Source organism: Thunnus albacares, chromosome 8 (assembly GCF_914725855.1).
Source record: "Thunnus albacares chromosome 8, fThuAlb1.1, whole genome shotgun sequence".
Classification (NCBI taxonomy): domain Eukaryota; kingdom Metazoa; phylum Chordata; class Actinopteri; order Scombriformes; family Scombridae; genus Thunnus; species Thunnus albacares.
The window spans coordinates 24,072,103-24,091,894 of record NC_058113.1 but is presented as its reverse complement, the minus strand read 5'-3'; the positions used below and the strand labels follow the sequence as shown (position 1 = coordinate 24,091,894).

At 41.2% G+C, this 19,792-nt stretch overlaps 1 protein-coding gene across 6 annotated transcripts in view; it reads left to right on the top strand.

The window, feature by feature from the left end:
• map7d1a (MAP7 domain containing 1a) overlaps positions 1-19,204 on the top strand; it is a 42,446-nt gene extending 23,242 nt beyond the window's left edge. For 2 of the 6 annotated variants that reach the window (XM_044358640.1, XM_044358639.1), the window contains 16 exons: positions 1,076-1,239; positions 1,610-1,721; positions 4,613-4,717; positions 5,247-5,315; positions 6,004-6,126; positions 6,247-6,392; positions 6,750-6,880; positions 8,212-8,450; positions 9,252-9,528; positions 10,104-10,284; positions 11,305-11,409; positions 12,961-13,011; positions 13,101-13,161; positions 14,807-14,888; positions 15,262-15,494; positions 18,201-19,204. In XM_044358640.1, the coding sequence (XP_044214575.1) occupies positions 1,076-1,239; positions 1,610-1,721; positions 4,613-4,717; positions 5,247-5,315; positions 6,004-6,126; positions 6,247-6,392; positions 6,750-6,880; positions 8,212-8,450; positions 9,252-9,528; positions 10,104-10,284; positions 11,305-11,409; positions 12,961-13,011; positions 13,101-13,161; positions 14,807-14,888; positions 15,262-15,494; positions 18,201-18,211 (2,090 nt within the window). In that variant the 3' untranslated portion in view covers positions 18,212-19,204. The remainder of the gene's footprint in view (positions 1-1,075; positions 1,240-1,609; positions 1,722-4,612; positions 4,718-5,246; positions 5,316-6,003; positions 6,127-6,246; positions 6,393-6,749; positions 6,881-8,211; positions 8,451-9,251; positions 9,529-10,103; positions 10,285-11,304; positions 11,410-12,960; positions 13,012-13,100; positions 13,162-14,806; positions 14,889-15,261; positions 15,495-18,200) is intronic. The other 4 variants (XM_044358645.1, XM_044358641.1, XM_044358644.1 and 1 more) reach the window with 2 other exon arrangements.
• The last annotated feature ends 588 nt before the right edge of the window (positions 19,205-19,792 follow it).

The window sequence follows — 19,792 nt, the reverse complement described above, 5'->3', positions numbered from 1 at the left end:
TTCCCTTGGAGTGGAAAACTGCAATCTATTTTAGCAAGCCTTAAACATCACGTTTGTGGGCGGCTGAGGCAGTCTCCTTCCCCCTCTGCACTCATCACAGCACAACGGGTGAATTATGAAGCACTTTCCACTGCACTTTCCCCTAAAGGTTTGTATCACTGGAAGGTAATGATGTGGCTTCTCTGAAATCGAGGCCATCAAGCTGTGATGAGCTGAGATACGCAGTGCAGCAGATATATTTTGTTTGCCGCAAGGTGCTGGCAAGCAGTGTCTCAGTATAACTCAGCTTTTTGTTCCCTTCCAATATAAAAGCCGAACTGTGTGTCTCCCAATAAATTTTAACCGCTCTAGCTTCCGGCATCTCTGCAATGATCTGTCACAATAATCTAAAATCCACAACCAGTTGCTTTTGTTGCATCAAGTGCTTTAGAGAGCTAAGCCTCGCCTTCTTGCAGAGGCTGATTCTTCATGGAGGTTTTATGGTGACTTGTGTACACAGCGAGGCAGCTGCAAAAAGCTTCCTTACACCCTCTTTGTACAGCTCAGGGATGAGGAGACGATTTCCATATCAAAGTGTGCGGTTTATTGAAGCTGACGTGGAGGCGTGATGAGATTAGTGTGTTATAAAAACTTCAGAAGTACTGTATCTGTCTCACTTGGCATTATGCAGTATTCTGTAGAAAAATCATGTAATTGAATTTATTTTCACAAAACACAAACACAAAGAGGGATAAAGGTGAAGGGTGACATGCTTTTTTTTTCAAAGACAGCTTTAGATGTGAAGTAAACATCAGAGAGGCTAGACCTTTCTTTATTACGGATTCAAGATTCAAACAGGATTTTTCTTGAAAACTGTCAACTTATCAAAAGATGTTTTTTGGTGTCAAGTAGGGGCTTTCAACAGATATCACTCTACTCTTTCAAGTCAAAACTGATACAGAAGAACTGCCGAAGAAAGGATCATTAAAAGAGGATAAGCATTATACCTATTCTAGAAACACAAAAGAGAGCACTTTGTCAAGTGCTCTTTTAGTAATTTCTTATTCTTCTGACTATGTCTTCTATCACATCTTAGCTGCTAAAAAGACCCAGTGGCTGGAGAAGGAGGAGAAGGCACGGCAGCTGAGGGAGCAGCAGCTGGAGGAGCGCCGCAGGAAGCTGGAGGAACAACGGATCAAGGCGGAAAAACGGCGAGCTGCCCTGGAGGAGAGACAGAAACAGAAACTGGAGAAGAACAAAGTACGTTTGGACTAGAACATGGGCTAGATTGAAAATAATGTTGTAGAGACATGATGCTTATCAAATGGCAGGTTTCAAACAATCACTGCCACACATTTCTTTTTCTGTCCTACCATATTGAACCCCGGGCTACAAATTTTAACACCTTCCTTCACAGGAATGGTGGCTGAACAGAGTCAGTTGCAGATGGGGGGGGGGGAGTAGGGGATTTAGGATTTTGCTCAAGGACACTTCCACCAAGCTGAGTGCTTGAATCCGGGCTTTTTAGCTGAAGGACGATCTCTCTAAACACTGTTCTACTCAGGTCTGCATATTGTATTTGATGCATTAGACATTAAATGACTGATACCTGATTCTGTATCCTTTCCAGGAACGCTATGAAGCAGCCATCCATCGGTCAACCAAGAAGACCTGGGCAGAAATCCGGCAGCAAAGATGGTCCTGGGCCGGGGGCCTCAGCCAGAACTCTAGCCAGAAAGAGAGTGAGTATATTGGTCCAGCCTGGATACACATAAAATCATACGCCGATAACAGAAATTACTAAGACATCACTGCCTCATACTGCAAATACCGTCAGTTGATGCAAATTAGCATTGGTGCAATGTATGAGCACTTTCACTGGCTATAGATTCTGTCTGTTGAAGTTTTATTTATTTTGGATTATCATGCATAGCACATTTAAGGTAGAAAAGTGCTATATAAGTGCAGTCCATTTACCGTCATTACTGGCTCTTGAGTTTCAGTACCATTAACCTCAATAGTCCATCAGAGGAAAATTCTTTTACCATCAGTCTGCTGTCATGCAGCTCACTACCTTCACCGAAGATCCAGCCTTTTTTCTATGAAACGAATCTGATAAAAAACAATGTTCTTTGTGCAGTTTTTTTTTCTTAGATTAGATAAGGCTTGTTTGCCAGCTCAGCTGTCACAGATTTGTCAAGGAAGATTTTCTAAAATTCATTTTTATCATTGATTTTTTTTAATCATTTATCCTGTAAAATGTCAGATAATAGGGAAATGTCTATCACAGTTTCCTAAGTTGATGTATTTTAATTGCTTTTGCCTGTCTAAAACCCAAAGACATTAAATTTGCAAGGATATAAAAACTAATGATAAAAATTCATCATGGAGAGGCAGGAAACTGCACATTTTTGGAAACTTTTGCTTCATAAACAACCATGTCTCTCTTTCAACCGAATCATTTTGTAGATGTGAAACATAGTTGCAAAGATGAGTGAACGAATGAGTGAGTTTATGTCAATGATCCCAAATTAATTGTCGCCTGCTCCTCATTCCTGACAACAAAGTGGCTTTCTTTGTCAGATGTACGGTATATTAGGCACACTGCTGGATGATGTTGGCAGGTGCACAGTCAGGCTACCCAAACAGATTTGGACAGCACTGGAGGTTTTGTTCTGTTTATATTTTAATGTGGTGTGCCTTCGCTGCATCATCGACAATCCTCCATCTTGACACACCATTTCCTCTGAGGTTAGCTAGCTACTGCAGCTATGCCCAAGCAGGCTGTTTGTTCCTTAAATATCACTTCAGGGTCATTAGCCCCTGATCATGACCAGACTGTATTGATCGCACAGTGAAAATGTATTCAGCTGTTTTATTGCAACAGTTGCAGTAAGCAGGTTTCTATCAACGAGCAGCAAATTGAACATGTTGTCTATTAATGCATAATGATGCATGTCCTGACAATCCAACAGCTGATGAAATTAGAGTCTGCAATAGCTGCAGAGCTTAGATAATACTGTAGAAATTGTGTGTAAACACTGCAGCTTGATAGATGCTTCTGTTCCATTGTACCATCCCTCCGACTTAAAGCTTTAAATCTGAAGAGTCCCGTGTTCCATCTCATGTCATGTAATCACCTCTGCCATATGCCAGGGGAATTATTGACACTCAAATCAATCTCTCTCTTCCTTCCTTCCTCACCAGCTTGCCGTCTGTCCGATGATGAAAGTAAACAAGCGTTAACAGGCAGCAGTGGAATGGCTGAAAGTTCAGAATGTTATTTAGGAAAATGCTGGTACCCCTCTTGGCCACAGTCAAAAGAGGATGCTGCCTCTTCCACCAGCCTTGTCTGTTGAAATGGAGACATTCATGCACCTGCAATGTTTACTGAATAATTTCTGATGACATCTTGAGAAAGAGTAGGGTGCTCACTTGATTGGAGTGTATTAAAGGGATATAGCTTTGGGATAGATGCAAGTATTGCACATGGATGATCTCAAGGATTCAATGTTTTGCTCTTTTCTGAAGTGCCAGTCCATGTTGTCGCTTTCCATCACTTGTTTGGTTGTCTTTGTTCAATGGGATTGTGTTAGTGGCTTAAAAAGGTGATCTTTAAAGGTTTTTCTTTAGTGTATTTGACGTTTTTGAAATGGTATTGTTGTGAAGTAAACAGAGAAGCCATGTGGACATGCACGAAGCTTCAGTGGGATAGGTGCTGGATTCAAAAAACAATGAAAATAGATACAAGGATTACCCACACATGGAATCAGAGTTCCCTTATTGTTGTGAAGTAGGCATAAACCTTTGCTCTTCTTTTCATATAGAATAACTTTAAAGGGTTATTTCAGTCAAATGACAAAAATGTATTCTCTGACTTACCTCAATAAAAGATTTAGAAAAAAACATTCAGAAAACTCAGCTGCAACTTGTTTTTCGTGAAGCAATGTCCCAGTTACTCTGGATAATCCTCAACACTTGCTGCCACTAGTTTTCACCGGATCTACTTTCTACCAAATAAAAAGTGCCAATGGAAACTGTTTACAGTGTTTGGTGTGGATTATCCAAGGTAACAGGGACACTGTTTCTGGGAAAATGTTGCTGGCTAATATTTTAAAGGTCATTTTTCAATGCTGTGCACACCACAAACTGAATTCTATTCATTCTGTTTTATTGGGGTCGCAGCAGAAATCTCAGAAACAGTTATATCAAAAACCTCAGCCGATAAAACTGATTTATAGTTTTGTAATGCAAGATACCACTAGAGATTAAGTTAGAGAATGTTTTTGTAATTTGGGTGGTGTGACCCTTTACTGTTTGTTTGTTCTTTTTGATGCACATGTTTTGTGCTTTATTGCCAAAGGCTCTTTAACAGATGGTGTACTGTGTGCGTGTGTGTGCTGTAAAGCAGTAACTGATGTTATTATATATAATGAAATCATACAGGAATCTGGTCTAATGGGGTTTTGCTCACATTACAAATGCGTTATTGTAGTTGTCTTTACAGCGCGTGGGTGTATGTTTGTAGAGGCATCGTTTGAGCATAACGCATGACGCCACAGAAGTTCCCTCTCTGCCTCTCAACCATGTGACCTGTGTGAACATCTGTGTGGCGCTCTCTCGGCTTCTTTAGGCAGATGCTCTGTGTCAACGGTCAACCTGCCCAAACACGTGGACTCTGTTATAAACAAGCGACTCTCCAAGTCCTCCGCCACGCTCTGGAACTCCCCCAGCAGAAGTAAGACAACATCTGGAATACCCCTACCCGTTTAACTGTGTCCATCACTCTTCCACCGCCAAACACACCTCCGAACCCGTCCATCAGTGTCATCTATTTTTTTTTTTTTCCAGTTACTTCTTCCCCTTTCTGATTTCAGTCCCTGTCCTGTGCTTGATGGTTGACAACATTTTCATTCTCCAAAACCACTTTTATTTCGACAGCCCAGAATTTGGTTTGAGGTCTCGTTTGACATCTTCTGCATGCTCATATTTTAATATGAGTTATGTACAGTGCTCATATTTTGTTCTGCTGTCTTGTTACTGTCTTGTGGTTGGTTCATTTTGTGGTGATGGTCATTTCATTCCTGATGTTTTTTGTATTGGGTCCTTTTTTGCTCATTTTCATTACAACATATTGGACTGTCATAAATTTATTGATGATATGGAGGTGGGTGTGATTTATAAATGAAATATTTCTTTGACTCAACTTTGTGTCTTTGAATCAACCTTTCTATATCCTCAAGATGAGTACAGCTCTTTTTTTTCAGGTCCGAAGTTAACCAGGTCATGGTGTACTCCTGCAAAGGAGGAGAAACTTCTGAGTTTGAAAAAAAGTGGTTAGTGAGTCAGCATTTTTTAGGAGATAATGTATTCTGAAAACTCCCCGGAGCAGGTACTGTGCCTCTGTGCAGCTGGAAAAATTGGATAGGTAACAACTCTGTCTCTCTTGTCGCTTTCCTCTCTACAACCCAAAACATTCAGCATTAACATCTTTCTCATCATTACACCTTAAAGCCAGAGGAGGGAGTTTCTACTCCAGATAAATACTGATGAGTCTCCACTCTTTACTTCTCTGCTTTTACGCTGAAGTCTGTGGTTATAAATAACTGACTCACTGTCTAGACACACATTTCAAATAACTCCCTCTTGGGTGGTACCACACCAGCCCAAGGTTATAGTAGACACAGGGCTTATTTTCTTCAACCCCTTCTCTCGTAATCTCTTCGGGTGGCACATAGGTGTCTTATTGGGCTTTTGTTTATTTGACTGGGTTGTTTGTGGCTTGCAGACACATTGCTACATTTGAGCTATGACCTAAGACACAGTTTCTTTTCATTCCGCTTTGGTGACAAGTTTCAGACTTCAACTGCTGCGTGTGGGTAATGAAAAGGAGGACTCTGCAAATATTTTGGTACTATGGTTTGGGGCTTACAACAGAGCTCCAGTTCAACTGAGAATATCCATATTTTTGAAGCTACAGTAATATAAAAACTTACTTATCAGTCTATTTTTCTCTACCTGCAGCCCGTAACCTTGCACTGAGTCCATGGGAGAGCAGTATAGTGGACCGGCTGATGACGCCGACCTTGTCTTTCCTTGCTCGGAGCCGCAGTGCTGCCAGTGTCCTCAGCAATGGCAAAGATGGTCGTAAGTTAGGGGGAAAATATGGATTATCATTCATGTAATAAATGTCAAACAGTAAATGTTTTATAATATGCTACTGCGTGGATGTTGGCAAGCTTTTAACAAAATTTCCCTTCTTCTCAGACTCTCCTCTCTGTCCACGTTCGGCCTCTGCCAGTCCCCTGACCCTGTGTGCCCACCAGCCCCACCACCGCTGCTCCGACCGCTGGAGGGTGACGTCCAGCACACCAGACATCACCCAACGCCAACACAGACGGAGCTCCACACCTGTATGTCTGCCAAATTACCTTTTACTACTTATTTTTCCACTCACAGCCAAATGCAGTCACATTCCTCACTAACGAGGGACTTATAAGTAAACCTTTTTTTCCAGAAGAAGAGCGTAGCTAAAAAGCCATGAAATTCAAAACAGGTGATTCTGTTTCTACAAGTGGGTTTACCATTCACCTTACCTTGAGTGAAAATTTAATGGTGAGAGTGTTGGATTGTTGTTGAGAAACTATTGCTGAGAGCCAACCTAATCCCTGACCATACTTCCTTACATATACATGTAACATACCTGTTTTTATATGACTGAACCATATTTTTAAATGAGTTTACATCTTTTCATTCTTTGTGTTATACAGATGGATAAAAACAAGAAAGAAAAGAAAGACAAGGAACGGGAGAATGAAAAAGAGAAAAGTGCAATCACTAAAGAGAAGGTGCTGAAGAAGAGACAGTCTCTTCCCAGTATGAGACACAGACCGGATCCAAGGTACAACATGTAGTTTATTTCTTTTCATTTTTACCTCCAATACCTCAAATTCAGTTCACCTTAAAATATTTGTCTTATAGTTATTACCTTTATTTTATTATAAAACTCTGCTGATTCCTGCCCCATTTATAAAATATTTACCACCAATTACTGATTGCAATTGCATCTACCAGAACTCTGATTCTGATAGTAAATAGTTTATAATCACAATAGAGCTGAAACAATTGATCAATCAACAAATAATTGATTACCCAGTTAGTTGATCAGCAGAAAACGTATTAACTACCATTTTGATAGTCGATTAATCGTTTTAGTAATTTTTCAGGTAAAACATCCAAATATTCTCTGGTTCCCAGAGTCTCAATAACAAGCATTTTCTGCTCTTCTCTCTTTTATATTATTGTAAATTAAAAATCTTTGGATTTTGGTTTGGTGGTCAGACTCTGTGAAATTATAATTGGCATTTGCCACTACTTTCTGACATTTCATTGACAAAATGGTTATTGTGTTATTTAATAAAATAATCTGCAGTTTAATCAATAATGAAAATAATCTTTTGTTACAACCTAACCTAACTCCTCCCTAAATCACAGAGGTCTAGGTTAAACATTAACTCAGTGAGCACAATGAATATACTGTATGCTGAGCAAGTGTGGAACTCGGCGAAAGCTCCAACCTCCCGTATAAGCACCATATAAAAAAGGTATATATTTCAAAGCTACAATAATCTCTAACCTCATAATGAAAATACTGGGTGTAGTAACAAGGTTATCCTCAGATCCCCTTGACCTACAGCTTGTTTCGGGTCAACAACTGGGTTAGCTAGGGCGACCATGTTTATGTCTGCGTGCGTATTTCATGCACTGTTTGAGCCTAAGCAAAGAGAGAAAGATCTCAGGACGAGTGGTCATTTCCTCTCTTATCCCCAGGCAACAGAATAAATGACGTCCATGACAGAAGGGAAGAGAAAAAAACAGTTCTTTTGACTCAACAAAAAGGCAACAAAGGGCTTGACTGAGCTGTCAGTGCCAGAGGCCTAGAGGGAAAAAAAAACCCCTCCTCTTCAGCATAATGGATGTATCCCCTCCAAGTGTTGCATTGTCTGTGTACTGCTGGGATGCTGACTGATAATGCACTTAAAGAGATGATGCAATGTCTGTGCGCTTTGTCTGATGTGAACCTGTTTGCTGAAGTCAGGTTTCTTCAGGTCATTTCAAACAAACATGTCAGTCCAGGTCTAAAAGAATAATATGTCCAACTTAGTTTAAATAAGAGAATAATTGTTTCCCCTCGCCCTTAAATTTTCTCCACATATTTTTCTCTCTCTCCAGTCCTAGTCCTTTATCAAGACAACGGCCGTCGTCTCCAGCCACACCTAAGGGCAGAACTGCCTCCCCCAGCTCTGCTGCTTCCCCAAAGCGCACACCCACTCGTGGCAGCCCGTCGACCCCTAAAGGCCGGCCCAAAAGAGCCAGGACCCCTGCCAGGATAGAACATCGCACCTCCTCCCCTGTCCCCCTCGAGAGGGTGAAGGAGCCTCGCAGGCCCTCCACCCCCGAGAACAGAAAGAGTGAGTACACTAAAAAGTGATGATATTGGTAATTTAGGACTAGACTGAAACGCTCAAGCACCAGTCAAGACTTGCTGTTTTTAGTTATAGTGAAGCGAAACAGTAGAAATTAAGTTTGATCTGTTCCTTGTCATCGTCAGCCTTTTCTCCAGAAAAGCAAACATGTTATTCACATTTAGTTTTTCTTAATAGAGCATTGTTTGGCCAGCCATTTGATCCAGTGTCTCTGTATTCTGGGTTGTTTCCTTCCATGGCTTAGTCATACTTTATTTTTATAATTTTTTTTTAATATACTCAAAGAGTTCTTAACTGTCTGGCTCGTTCTCTTCCTGTGACTGGGAAGAAGAATAGATCTAATGGAAAAAGTGAATGAGCCTCTGGAAAATCTGTATTTCTTTCGAGGAGCAGTAGACAAAGATTACCATCAGACTTAATTAGGCATGAAAACAAAGACAGCGCATGGAGTGAGCCACACACAGCCTCATGGTCTGTGTCTGTTCTCGCACATGACACTAAAAGGCTGAGCTAATCAGCCTTAATTATGTGATTACCAGGCTGGAAGTTCGTAGACTGAAGCTATAGATGTTTAAAATTTTCAGGTGCTGGGGACAGAACGGTTTAGGGTACATGTGAAGGGAAAAGACTTGATGATGATTGATAAGCACTCCATTGAGAAAGCACCACTTTAAAAGTCATTACGTGAAGGGAAACATATAGTCACATTGAGGGTTTTTGTTAAGTTGCATAGCACAATATTTCCAAGTTATTTTCTCATTTTGTCTCTCCTTTTTCCTGTTTTAGGCTCTCCTGTGGTTTCAATAGTATCCTCAACTGCTTCCACACCCCATGCGTCAAGCACGCCAGCCACAACCACTGCCACTTCCTCCTCACCTGAGCCGGTTCACTCAGCTCCTTCGGTCCAAGCAGCGACACCTGCACCCTCTCCGTCAGCCAAGCCCATGGCAGGCACCAACGATCCAGAGGAGGCGGCTCGCATCCTGGCTGAAAAACGGCGGCAGGCCCGTGAACAGAGGGATAGGGAGGAGCAGGAGCGCCGTGAACAGGAGGAGAAGGAGAGGTCAGAGGGGTTTAACATATCTCAGAACACATAGTCAAAGATCTGTCAAGTTCTACAACTGTGCAAAAGATGAAAGGAATATGTGAAAGTAATTCCTAGGCTGTTCTCCTATAACTCTTGGAGGTATTTTAATGGTGCAAAGCTCACTGAGGACATTCCTGTTTCTTATAAATACAAAACAGACATCAGTAAAACTAAACAGGAAGGCTCTATGCATTATGACAGCACATGCATGTCTGAATGAGACCTCAGTCAACACTAGCTGACTGTATAGCATTAGGAATGTGATACCCTGTTAGCTGATTCTGACCACTGTGAGACACTATTTACAGCCTGGGAATTGATGTGATCTCCTGTTGGCTCTCATACTTCCAATTGTTTCCATTTCCATAAGTAGTTTGGTTTCCAGTTGCCTGTGCTTCATGATTAAAGTCAGCAAAGATATTGTAAACTGAGGAGGAAATGTCCTGTCAATAGAATAATTAACATTTTGAACTGTGCAACTGCATTCAAAGTTTTTGGCAGATGGTTTTGTGGAAAAAGCGTATCCTCAGCCTTCTTTCCAACTTCCTCAGGATCCTGAGAGAGGAGCGAATAGCGAGGGAGGCAGAGGAGAGACGCCTCAGGGAAGAGGAGGCCCGCGCCATGGCCGAAGAGCAGCGGAAGAGGGACGAAGCCCAGCGCCTGCAGGAGGAGAAGGAGGCTGAGGAGAAAGCCAAAGCGGAGCAGGAGGAGAACCTTCGCCTGCAAAAACAGGTATACTGACTGTCAATGACCAGCATGCAGAGAAAACACCTCAAATAGTGGTCGCTGTAATCATGAGGTTCCCAGCCAGGTATTCAGAGAATATGGAAGCTGTCTGTGAGGTTGAGTGTAAATATAGTACAGTGGACAGGCTTGGATTGTCAGATAAGGGTGAAAGGAAATTGCAAGTAGTTTGCGCCCACAGCAGTGATAAGGACCATCAAGCACCACTGTGACAGTTATTACTGCCTGTCAAGTAAAGGTCAAACACACACGTGCATGCACAGACAGATTACCCATCACGCCACTGACTTACCACTCTCCCATCTTCAGCAAACAAGCTGTTAGCGGCTTTCTCAGCGTCACATATTTACCGTGTCACCATAGCAGCCCACCTCACACTTTGATAACAAGCTTGTCCCAAAACACAGTCTGGTATTTTCTACGTCAGCGGAATGTTGTCCTTGATGGCAAATATTTATCTTAACTGGTGTGCTGGTAGCTATGATGACTGTGCGCTTTTAACTTTTCAGTTGTCAAATAACCTGTCAGAGCAATATTGACTCTTCCTGTGTTTGTGGATGTTGCCAGGGATGGAAAAAGAGAGGAAGCGGAGGAGAATTAGCAGAACCCAATGAAATAGGAAATGTGGCTGTTCATTACATTATTTGTTTATCATGTAGACCTATGACATGATCAGCTGCGGCCCTTATCTTTGCTCATAGTCTGGTATCCGGAGCTTTGCCACCCCCTTGTGGTCATTCACAGAAATGACATTTGTGGTTAAACACGATCCAATGTAATTATGCAAGGGCTCAAGAATTGTATTTCGCTTTGAATGGTCTTCACAAGGCTGTAAATGTTAAAAATAGATTCTTTTGGTGTAGGAAAATATCTCTTGTGGTTGTAAACAATAATTGCAGGGAGCAACCACACCCTTGTTACGTAAAAGGTATGTCATTTTGGCTGAAGTTTTGTTCCCCCTTCTGCCGGCATTAAAACTGTTGCTGGACTCTTGCCTGTGTGTTTCAGAAAGAAGAGGCTGAGGCTAAAGCTCGAGAGGAGGCGGAGAAGCAGCGCCTGGAGAGGGAGAAACACTTCCAGAAGGAGGAGCAGGAGAGGCTGGAGAGGAAAAGGGTAGAGCAATACATCTGTCCTCCCATCATTGTTTTTTCAGCCATGGTTTAAGTTATCCATTTCAAAACGGAAATGCACATTTTCCAATCATAAAAGCAGAAGCTTAATTCTCATCTCTTTCTTTCGGGACTTTCTGGGAAGAAAATAGCCTTACCTCTAAATTGATTGAATTAAAAGAAGTAGTACTTAAATAAAGCCAGATCTGCTCTCAAATTCCTTTACTGCAGACAAATACATTTTAGATTAACAAAGAATAATTTCTGTAGTCAATTTACAACAATCTCTTCTCCCTCAGTGGAGGTATTATATTCTCGGGTATGCTCTCTCTGTGGTCTGCCTTTTGACACGACAATGCAGGCTTGAAAGTTGAGTCCCCAAAACCAAGATGAATGATGTTTTTGGCTTATCCTGGATTGGCTGTCTGCATGCCATGATTTAATAGGGCTTTGAGTGTGTGTGTGAGAGTGAAGCTATATATAAACACTAATAATGGAGACCCCACTGTGTCAGTCATCTGTGTGTCTGACCATGGCCATCTACTCTGAGTGCACCACCCACATCCACAGTAAGCTAATGTTTCTTTATGCTAGCAAAGCCTTTCTTTCCCTTCTCATCTTCTCTCCATGTGTGAAAGGCTCTTATCTAGGCGTGCCAGGCCTGGCTCAGCCAACCCAAGCCTGGCTCTGTGCTGAAATTAGCCTGCAAGAACAGCATGTCCTCTGCCTCAAAGACTCACAACATAGTCACACGGTACAATTTAGTGTTCGACTCTTGTCGCTCTTGTGTTATTACCTCAACAAAGAGAAGGTTGTGGTCAGAATGCACAGGTGGTATTAAGTGTTCTTCAGTCCTTAAGCAGGCGTTTTGCAGCCAAACTAGATGCCAAAGCCATGAGTGTATGAGTTGCCTATGAATAATTTTAATTCACTTTTATGAGTGGCAGCTGCAGTTATGATCTAGCTATCTCAGGCTAACTGTGTCCTCAGATGAAGGTCGCATCATGTATCAAACTTGTGACTTCTGCGCATACAAATGAAGCACACGGAGAGGCTTGTCTTCTAGTGCAGCACTTTCTATTCTACTTGTCACTATTCAACCATCCTACACTGTTCCAGCTGAATACACAAGTGCTGCTTCATCACTATTGACACAGCCCTCCACCTGGAGACATTACAGCCTCAGCTTGACTCTGTGGATTTACTTCAAGTACGATGGCCTTTTCAACCTAAGAGATACAAGAGACAGGACAAGAAAACCTTTTACAAACAGCAATAAACAGCCAAATATGAAAGTGTGTGAGCTCAGTCTAGCCCACTAATCATCTGAACACATATATTTTGCTATGGATGTTGAATTAATAACTTCCATGTATGATTCCATACCTTTACCTCTTAACTTAAACGCAGCTGCCTCGGTGCCCTACAGTGTTGGTGTCCCATGTTAAAGGACAAAATGCATATAAAATGTACAAACGAGCACTAAATGGAGTAAGCTTTGGTTAAGTTATTGGCAATTTCCCTGATCTTATGCCTTCCTTTTTCATTTTCCCAGCGTCTGGAGGAGATCATGAAGAGGACACGCAAGACAGATGGAGGCGACAAGGTACATTTGCTTTTGCATTTTAACCAGAACAACAAGCCAAGACTTAAATTTCCACCAAAACTGACTGATATTATCTCCCATTTTCACAGAAAGAGACTAAGTCCTTCCCACTTGCACAAGTCCACAACAAAGAGGCAGAGAGCAGCAAAGGTAAGTAGAACATCACTCTGGGCTAGTCTGCCTTTTACAAAACATCTTCAAGTGTTGGGGGACAATCATCACCTACTACAAGCCTTTAATCTGCAGGAAGGGTAATTGTCTTAATTGATCTCCCATTAATGTGTTATCTGGGAAGTGATTTAAAACAAAGTGAATGCTTTGTGTCCAGCTGGTTACCAGAATCCACTTAGAGGTGGATTTCTAACTCTCACGGCATCAATTATCAAATCCACAGGAACTAAATAATACCTTTTAAGCTGAGTCTGATTCATGTTATTACAGATTAACTTGTTTTACTCAATTATATTTGATGACACATATCCTCTGCTTCCTTTACCTCCTCCATGTGTTAGGATAAACAAAATCACAGGTATCTGTTGTTGTAGTTTTGTGAGTCAGGTTCACATCGCAGCATTTTGTATAAAACGGTTATTAGATAATATCTCTGCCTCATATCCTGTACAGCTGGAGTTTGAGTTCTTCTCCTCTTTACAATAGGACCCATGTGTGCTTGCTTGTTGTCCAAGCTCTGGGACTGAGGGGCTGGAGAGGAAGGGTGGGCTCATGGCAACAGCCTGCAGCAGTTATCAAACATTTACTTTGGACACGAGTAATAAAATAAGGATGTATGTCACCCATATTCTCTCTTCCTACAACTTCTAATTATAGAATAATTCAGGTCTTGACACAAATGGACAAACAAGCATATATATAACTTGCACACCCTCATTGTCTCTTCTTCCACATCACGTACTGTGGATGAATAAGAAGAAGGGGATCAATGTGGTCTGGGAGATATGCTGTTTATGGCAAAGTTCCCCAATGCAGGAAGACATTAGCCAGCCACTGATGTGGTCAGAGGACTGGCGGGCATGCTTCAATTCTAGTCAGGGGTGTGGAGAGCTGTCTCAACCACAGCCATGTCCTGAGCAGAGCTGAGTTATGGGATCTGGACTCTGCAGAAAGGATGCCCTGGGAAAATGTGGCATCCCTTTCCTGCTTGTTAAAGGATAGGTTCACAGTCTGTACCAAAACAATAGTCAGGTGTCCAAATGAGCAATGACACATGTTGCTTGCCTTAATCATTCCAACCTGTTCATACTGGCCATCAAGAGATCCCTTCATAATGCACTTACTATGTGACTGGGAGACACAATCCACTGTCCTCCTTTCATGCTAAAATGTATTTAAAAGTTTATTTGAAGCTAATATGAGGCTTCAGCCATCCAGATTATTCAAATTAAGTCAATGTCTTTCAAATCTTCTGTCTTTTTAGTGCCAAATTCCCTCTTTTTCGTGCAATCCTTCCACTGCAGCTGAACAGGAAAACTGTTGACTGTCTGTCAAGGCACAAAGGGGGAATTCTCCACTAAAAAGACTGTAACTGTGGAAGATATCCACTTAATTTGAGAAACTCAGACTGTGAGCAAAACTTGTTTCAATGTTCACATGGACACCTGACTATTGTTTTACGACTTGAAATATTGTGAGCCTAAAGTTGCCCAACACAGCGCATGGATGGTCATTAATGGCATTTGTCACACTATGGTTGATCATGCAGGGTAGGGTGGGATTTTCTGTGTGCTTGCTAGCTTTAAACACTGGATTCATGCCTGATCAACTTTGTTTCGTCTAGGATCTGCTGACTACCAGCCAAGGCCTGAGGTCAACCTGCCCAATAACAAGACAGAAAATGGACAAACCAATGTCAGAGAGAGGTAAAACAAAAAGCTCCTTTTTATCAATTTGAAAGGTCCTTGCACTCATACTGATGCAAGACCACCATGAACAGTATAAAACTTGTGTGCCAAAAAACCAAGCCGAGAGTTGACTACTCATCAAGTCAGCTTGCATTGTTTTAAACCTCAGCGGAAAACACAAAAAGCCGCACAGTTCAGGCCTACAGTAAACAGTTGTAATAGTGGGAGAATGATTTTGTTTCTTCAAATGTTTACTCTATTTGAACATGCCTCTGAAGAGTTTGAAAGACTACTGTAATTGGACATTGAAGGAATGACTCATTTGCTGTATGAGTCATTCTGACCCATTATAACTATAACCATATCCTGCTTTGTATTTCCCCTCTTACAGCTCCTCAGTTGTGATTAATGGGGTCCAGCCCACCAGACAAGAAAATGGTCTGTCCACTAAAGGAGACACTGCCCACTTTGAAGACCTCATACACCTCGCCAACCATGGCAACACCACCAATGGTGCACGGGACAAGTCTGAGACCAGCATGTCCACCGAGCCGATCCTCACTTTCGAAAGCGAGGAGTCATTCATAAAAAAAGCAGGCCCCATGAAGCCTCAGCATGTTGCAGGTACTAAATAACTAACTTAACTGATACTTTCCTAAACAGAGATACAAAGCATTTTACAACACATGAGAGGCCAAATGACAGCATATTTGACTGACTACAGGAACATTAGCTTCTGACTGAGCTGTGAGCTTACAATAGTCTTAGGGAAAGAAGTAAAGACATGACCTTTCAAAGGTTGGTATCACTTAAAAAGAGGACTTACAACCCCAAGTCTGAGGAAACGTGTTCAAGGATTAGAATCTAAGATAACACTAAAATTACAGATGTTATCCTTAAAGAAAAAATTCAAAATGTTAGGAAATATGAGTTATATGAGGAGATTGATTCCACTTTGATGTCTATTTATTAAATGTGGAGTCAGGAGGTGATTAGCGTAGCTTAGCATAGCGACTGGCTACTGGAGCAATTAGCTAGCCCAGCTCACCACAAAGTTTAAAAAAATCCACCTACCAACACCTCTAAAGCTCACTAACTAGCATTTTGTGTTTTGTTTAATTCAAACACAAACTGAAATGTAAAATTGGCAATTTGTAGTTGCAGTAGCTTCTTGGAGTCTTTTTGTAACTGTGAGGTTAGGCAGACAGCAGAGATGCCCCAGATGAACTGTTGTTTGTCAAGAAATAATTACATCTCGGAACTCCCTCTAAAACCACAAATATGTTATTTTCTGAATTTCTGTGTATGGATAATACAAACATAAAACATGTTAATAAGTGAGCTTTAGAAGTCCTGATGTGCAGATTTTTTAAACTTGAACAGAGCCAGTGTGGCTCTTTCATCGCTGCTTTCACCCTTTATGCTAAGTTAAGATAATGGACTTTGTGAGCTAAGATAATCAGCTTTGTGAAATAATTTAAGCTGTGGCAAGAAAGTGAAACATTTCCAAAAATATAAACTATTCCTTTAATATTAGCAGCCAAACAGCCACGTTTTGATTTAAAGTAACCTAGAGCCAATGTACTCACTGGATTGTTTTCTCGTCTGTTCCTAATAAAAAGGATCACTTGTAACAAGCTCGTGTGCTTATTTGCACTGAGCTGGTCTTACACTTGGCTTCACATTACCCAATAAAGCCTGCAATAGGTACCATAGTTAGTGCTGTTGTCTTTGGCATGGAGCTCCCACGAACCCAAACTTGTACACCATCTAACGTGCAGGTCGTCACCCTGATGAGACTGAGTACCCCCTGGGGAGAGGATGGTTTGGCATGGAGACTCCACTTACACTCACAAAGGGGTGGAGATGGGTTATGGATGAAATAGTGTAGGGAAGGGTGAGGAGAAGCTGGGTATCTTTATACTGATGACAGCTTTTATTCAGCAGCCCCACCAACTTGGGCTTGCACCCAGTGTGGAATTCCCATAATGTCGGAGGCCAATGAGGAGACCCTATCCACAAGTGCATCACTGCCAGGGGTTAGAAACAGGACTCCGAAGTAATTAAGCATCATATCACCCCCCCCTCCTCCTAGTGGCAATGTCAGCAGCACCTCACTCTCCCCTTCCTGCTAGAGCTTATCTTTCACCTGTCAGCCTGAAGACAAGCTAGCAACCGTAAATACTGTGTAAAACAAACAGAAGGCAGTTTTCTTTGCTAGCCTTCTAATGTCTTTCCTGAAATCATATTTATATAATATTTTACTTCCGTCTCACACCAACTCTAGCTGTTAATCCAGATATATAAAAAGTGAACATTCTCATTTTCACTTATGTAAATCTGGATACTTGAGACGACTTTGACCTGGCAAGACCTTTATGAAGAGAGCTATGATTGGGAATATTAATATGCGAGACTGATCGTGTGTTACAATGTTATTCCATAGGAGGGCAGTTTATTTTAAGGCATAAATCCGGGGCTTATATGAATGTTCATACTTGTTGCTGTGAGCGTGGCCCTCGCCCTCCATGGTCTCACATGTGGTGTTGTCAGTCAAATATAAATCCGTTTCACATGTGAAAGGATTGGTTTACAATTTTTCAAGTCTGTCTGAAAACAATGGTCAAAATGCCCATATGAACATTGAAATAAGTTTTACTTGATGTAATCATTCCTCTTGTTCATACTGGCTGTTTGAAAACACATAAGGAAGAGTTCTTTAAAGCGATGGGGCAAAATCTACAGTCCTATTTATGAGTAAAATGTATTCAAAAGTTTATCTGAAGCTAATATGAGGTTTCAGCAGTCTAAATTAGTTAAATCAAGTGGACATCTTCTAAAGTAGTAGTAGTTTTTAGTGCAAATTCCCTCTTTCTGTTACTGTTTATTCACTGCAGCTCAACAGGGAAACACTGTCTGGGGAAAACAAAAAAGGGTTGCACTAAAAGTTTGTACTAAAAAGTTAGTTTAAATTTAGAAGTTATTCACTTGATTTGACTAACTCTGACAGCTGAAACCTTTTAGTAGCTTCAAATAAACTTTGGAATACATTTTTGCACAAAAAAGGGCTGTGGATTTTGTTCCCCATCACTTACATTGACTATTGTTTTAAGACACACTTGAAAAAATGTGAACCTGTTCAACATGTTCACCATGGTTTTGCATTAAGAGTTGTCACCAGGTCAAAGGTTAACAGAGCATGACATTACTCAGATCAAACAGGGTGACTTTGGCCATGAAATTGTTTTGTCTGTTAGCATGTGTTGATTAATCCTCAATGCCTGCTGCTCCCTTTGACCTTTAACCCTTTGCTCTCTGCCTCCTTCACAGAGGTCCTGTGACATGTTCCAGTGTTGAAGTGTTCGTCGCCTTAGGCCACTGACCTTTTTCCCAGCCCTGCCAGCGCTCACATGGGGAGCCCTGTGACCTGTGCCAATCAACAACCTTTTTCTAAGCCTCTAAAAGCAAACATACATACTTCTCTCCGAAGATAAGGGGGCTACTGAAGATGATGACAAAGCATCAGGACGCAAGCAACAGACAAGACAGGATGAAAGGTGTTGCTGCATGCAACACAGGTGCATCAGTGTTAACATTTGTAAAAGATCTTTGTGGCACCGATACCATGCACCTTATTACTCAACAGTGTCAACCTTCGTACATTACAGTACAGCTGAGTAATTATTACGATAAGCTGAAAAAGAAGTGTTTGTTTTCTTTGTTCTTTACGTTTAGTATTTAACTGAAAGAGAAATATAAATGACTGGGTACATTTCTGTGAATAATGTAAATGAACTTTGTGTGTTGGACAAAGGAGGGAAGGATCTGCAGGTTAAAGTTGTATGAAAGGGAGTCAGTTTATGCTACTCTGCTGTGAGTAGACCCTCTAAATAAAAACCAGGTATTATATACATCCTGGTCTGTAAAAAGCTACCTGTAACAGTTTTTGTAAAGTTAAACTGAAAAATCTGGAAAGAGATTTGAAGTTCAAATGCAACAGCTTCTCACTGTGTGTAAACATACTGCCTGTTCATACCCAAACCTGCTCAGCTATGATTGATTGTATGCAAAACTGGATGTAATAATGAGTGTGCAACCTTGACAAATAGGATACCAGAAGTCATGTAAGGTCACTAAGCCCTACCATTTTACAGTTAAATCTGCTTTTTTTACATGTGCAGCATGACTCCGTTTTTTTCTCATTTGCATTGAGATTTCATGAACTCATATGTATTTGAAATGCAGGTGCGTGTATATGCTATAAATATATTTTGATGTGCGTTACAAGGTTAGTGGGAGTATCTTAAGTCTTATTAAAGACAAGCTGTCCAGTCTGTGGTCTTGTCATCTATTTGTCCTGAATAAAAATAGTTTTCAGAGATTATGTATGGGAAGAGAGAAAATGATACAGATGTCCTGAATTCAGGGTTGAATCTCAATGTTCTCAACACTCAATTTCAATAACATTCTCATGTTGATTAATCTACAACAGGCAAAGGAATTGATCATTTGTTATTAATTTGACAGTTTGGGAATGCTTTGTACTTAAGTTTCACTTGTCAACTTCAAAGTCTCAGTATTTTGACTGTCAAAAGGAAATATCTGTTCCCACTGAAAGTCCCAAAAGAGAGAGTGCATGCCACACCATGGAAAAACAGATTTGGAGATGGTACCAGCTGATGTGTGAGGCATGCAAGTTGGCTCAGTTGCCCATTTGAGTTTGGGTCTCCTTTTACAAAATCCCTACAGGGGGGTACATGCCAATCTACAGTATCTGCTGCCCCCCTTCTACTATATGCTGGTGGCCAGTGGGAGGCCTGGCACTTGCTGACTGTGTTTCTAGCCCTCAAGGCAGCTGAAGTGCATTACAAAACACGATATATGTCGCCATCTACCAAACACTAAGATATGCTGCTCTGATC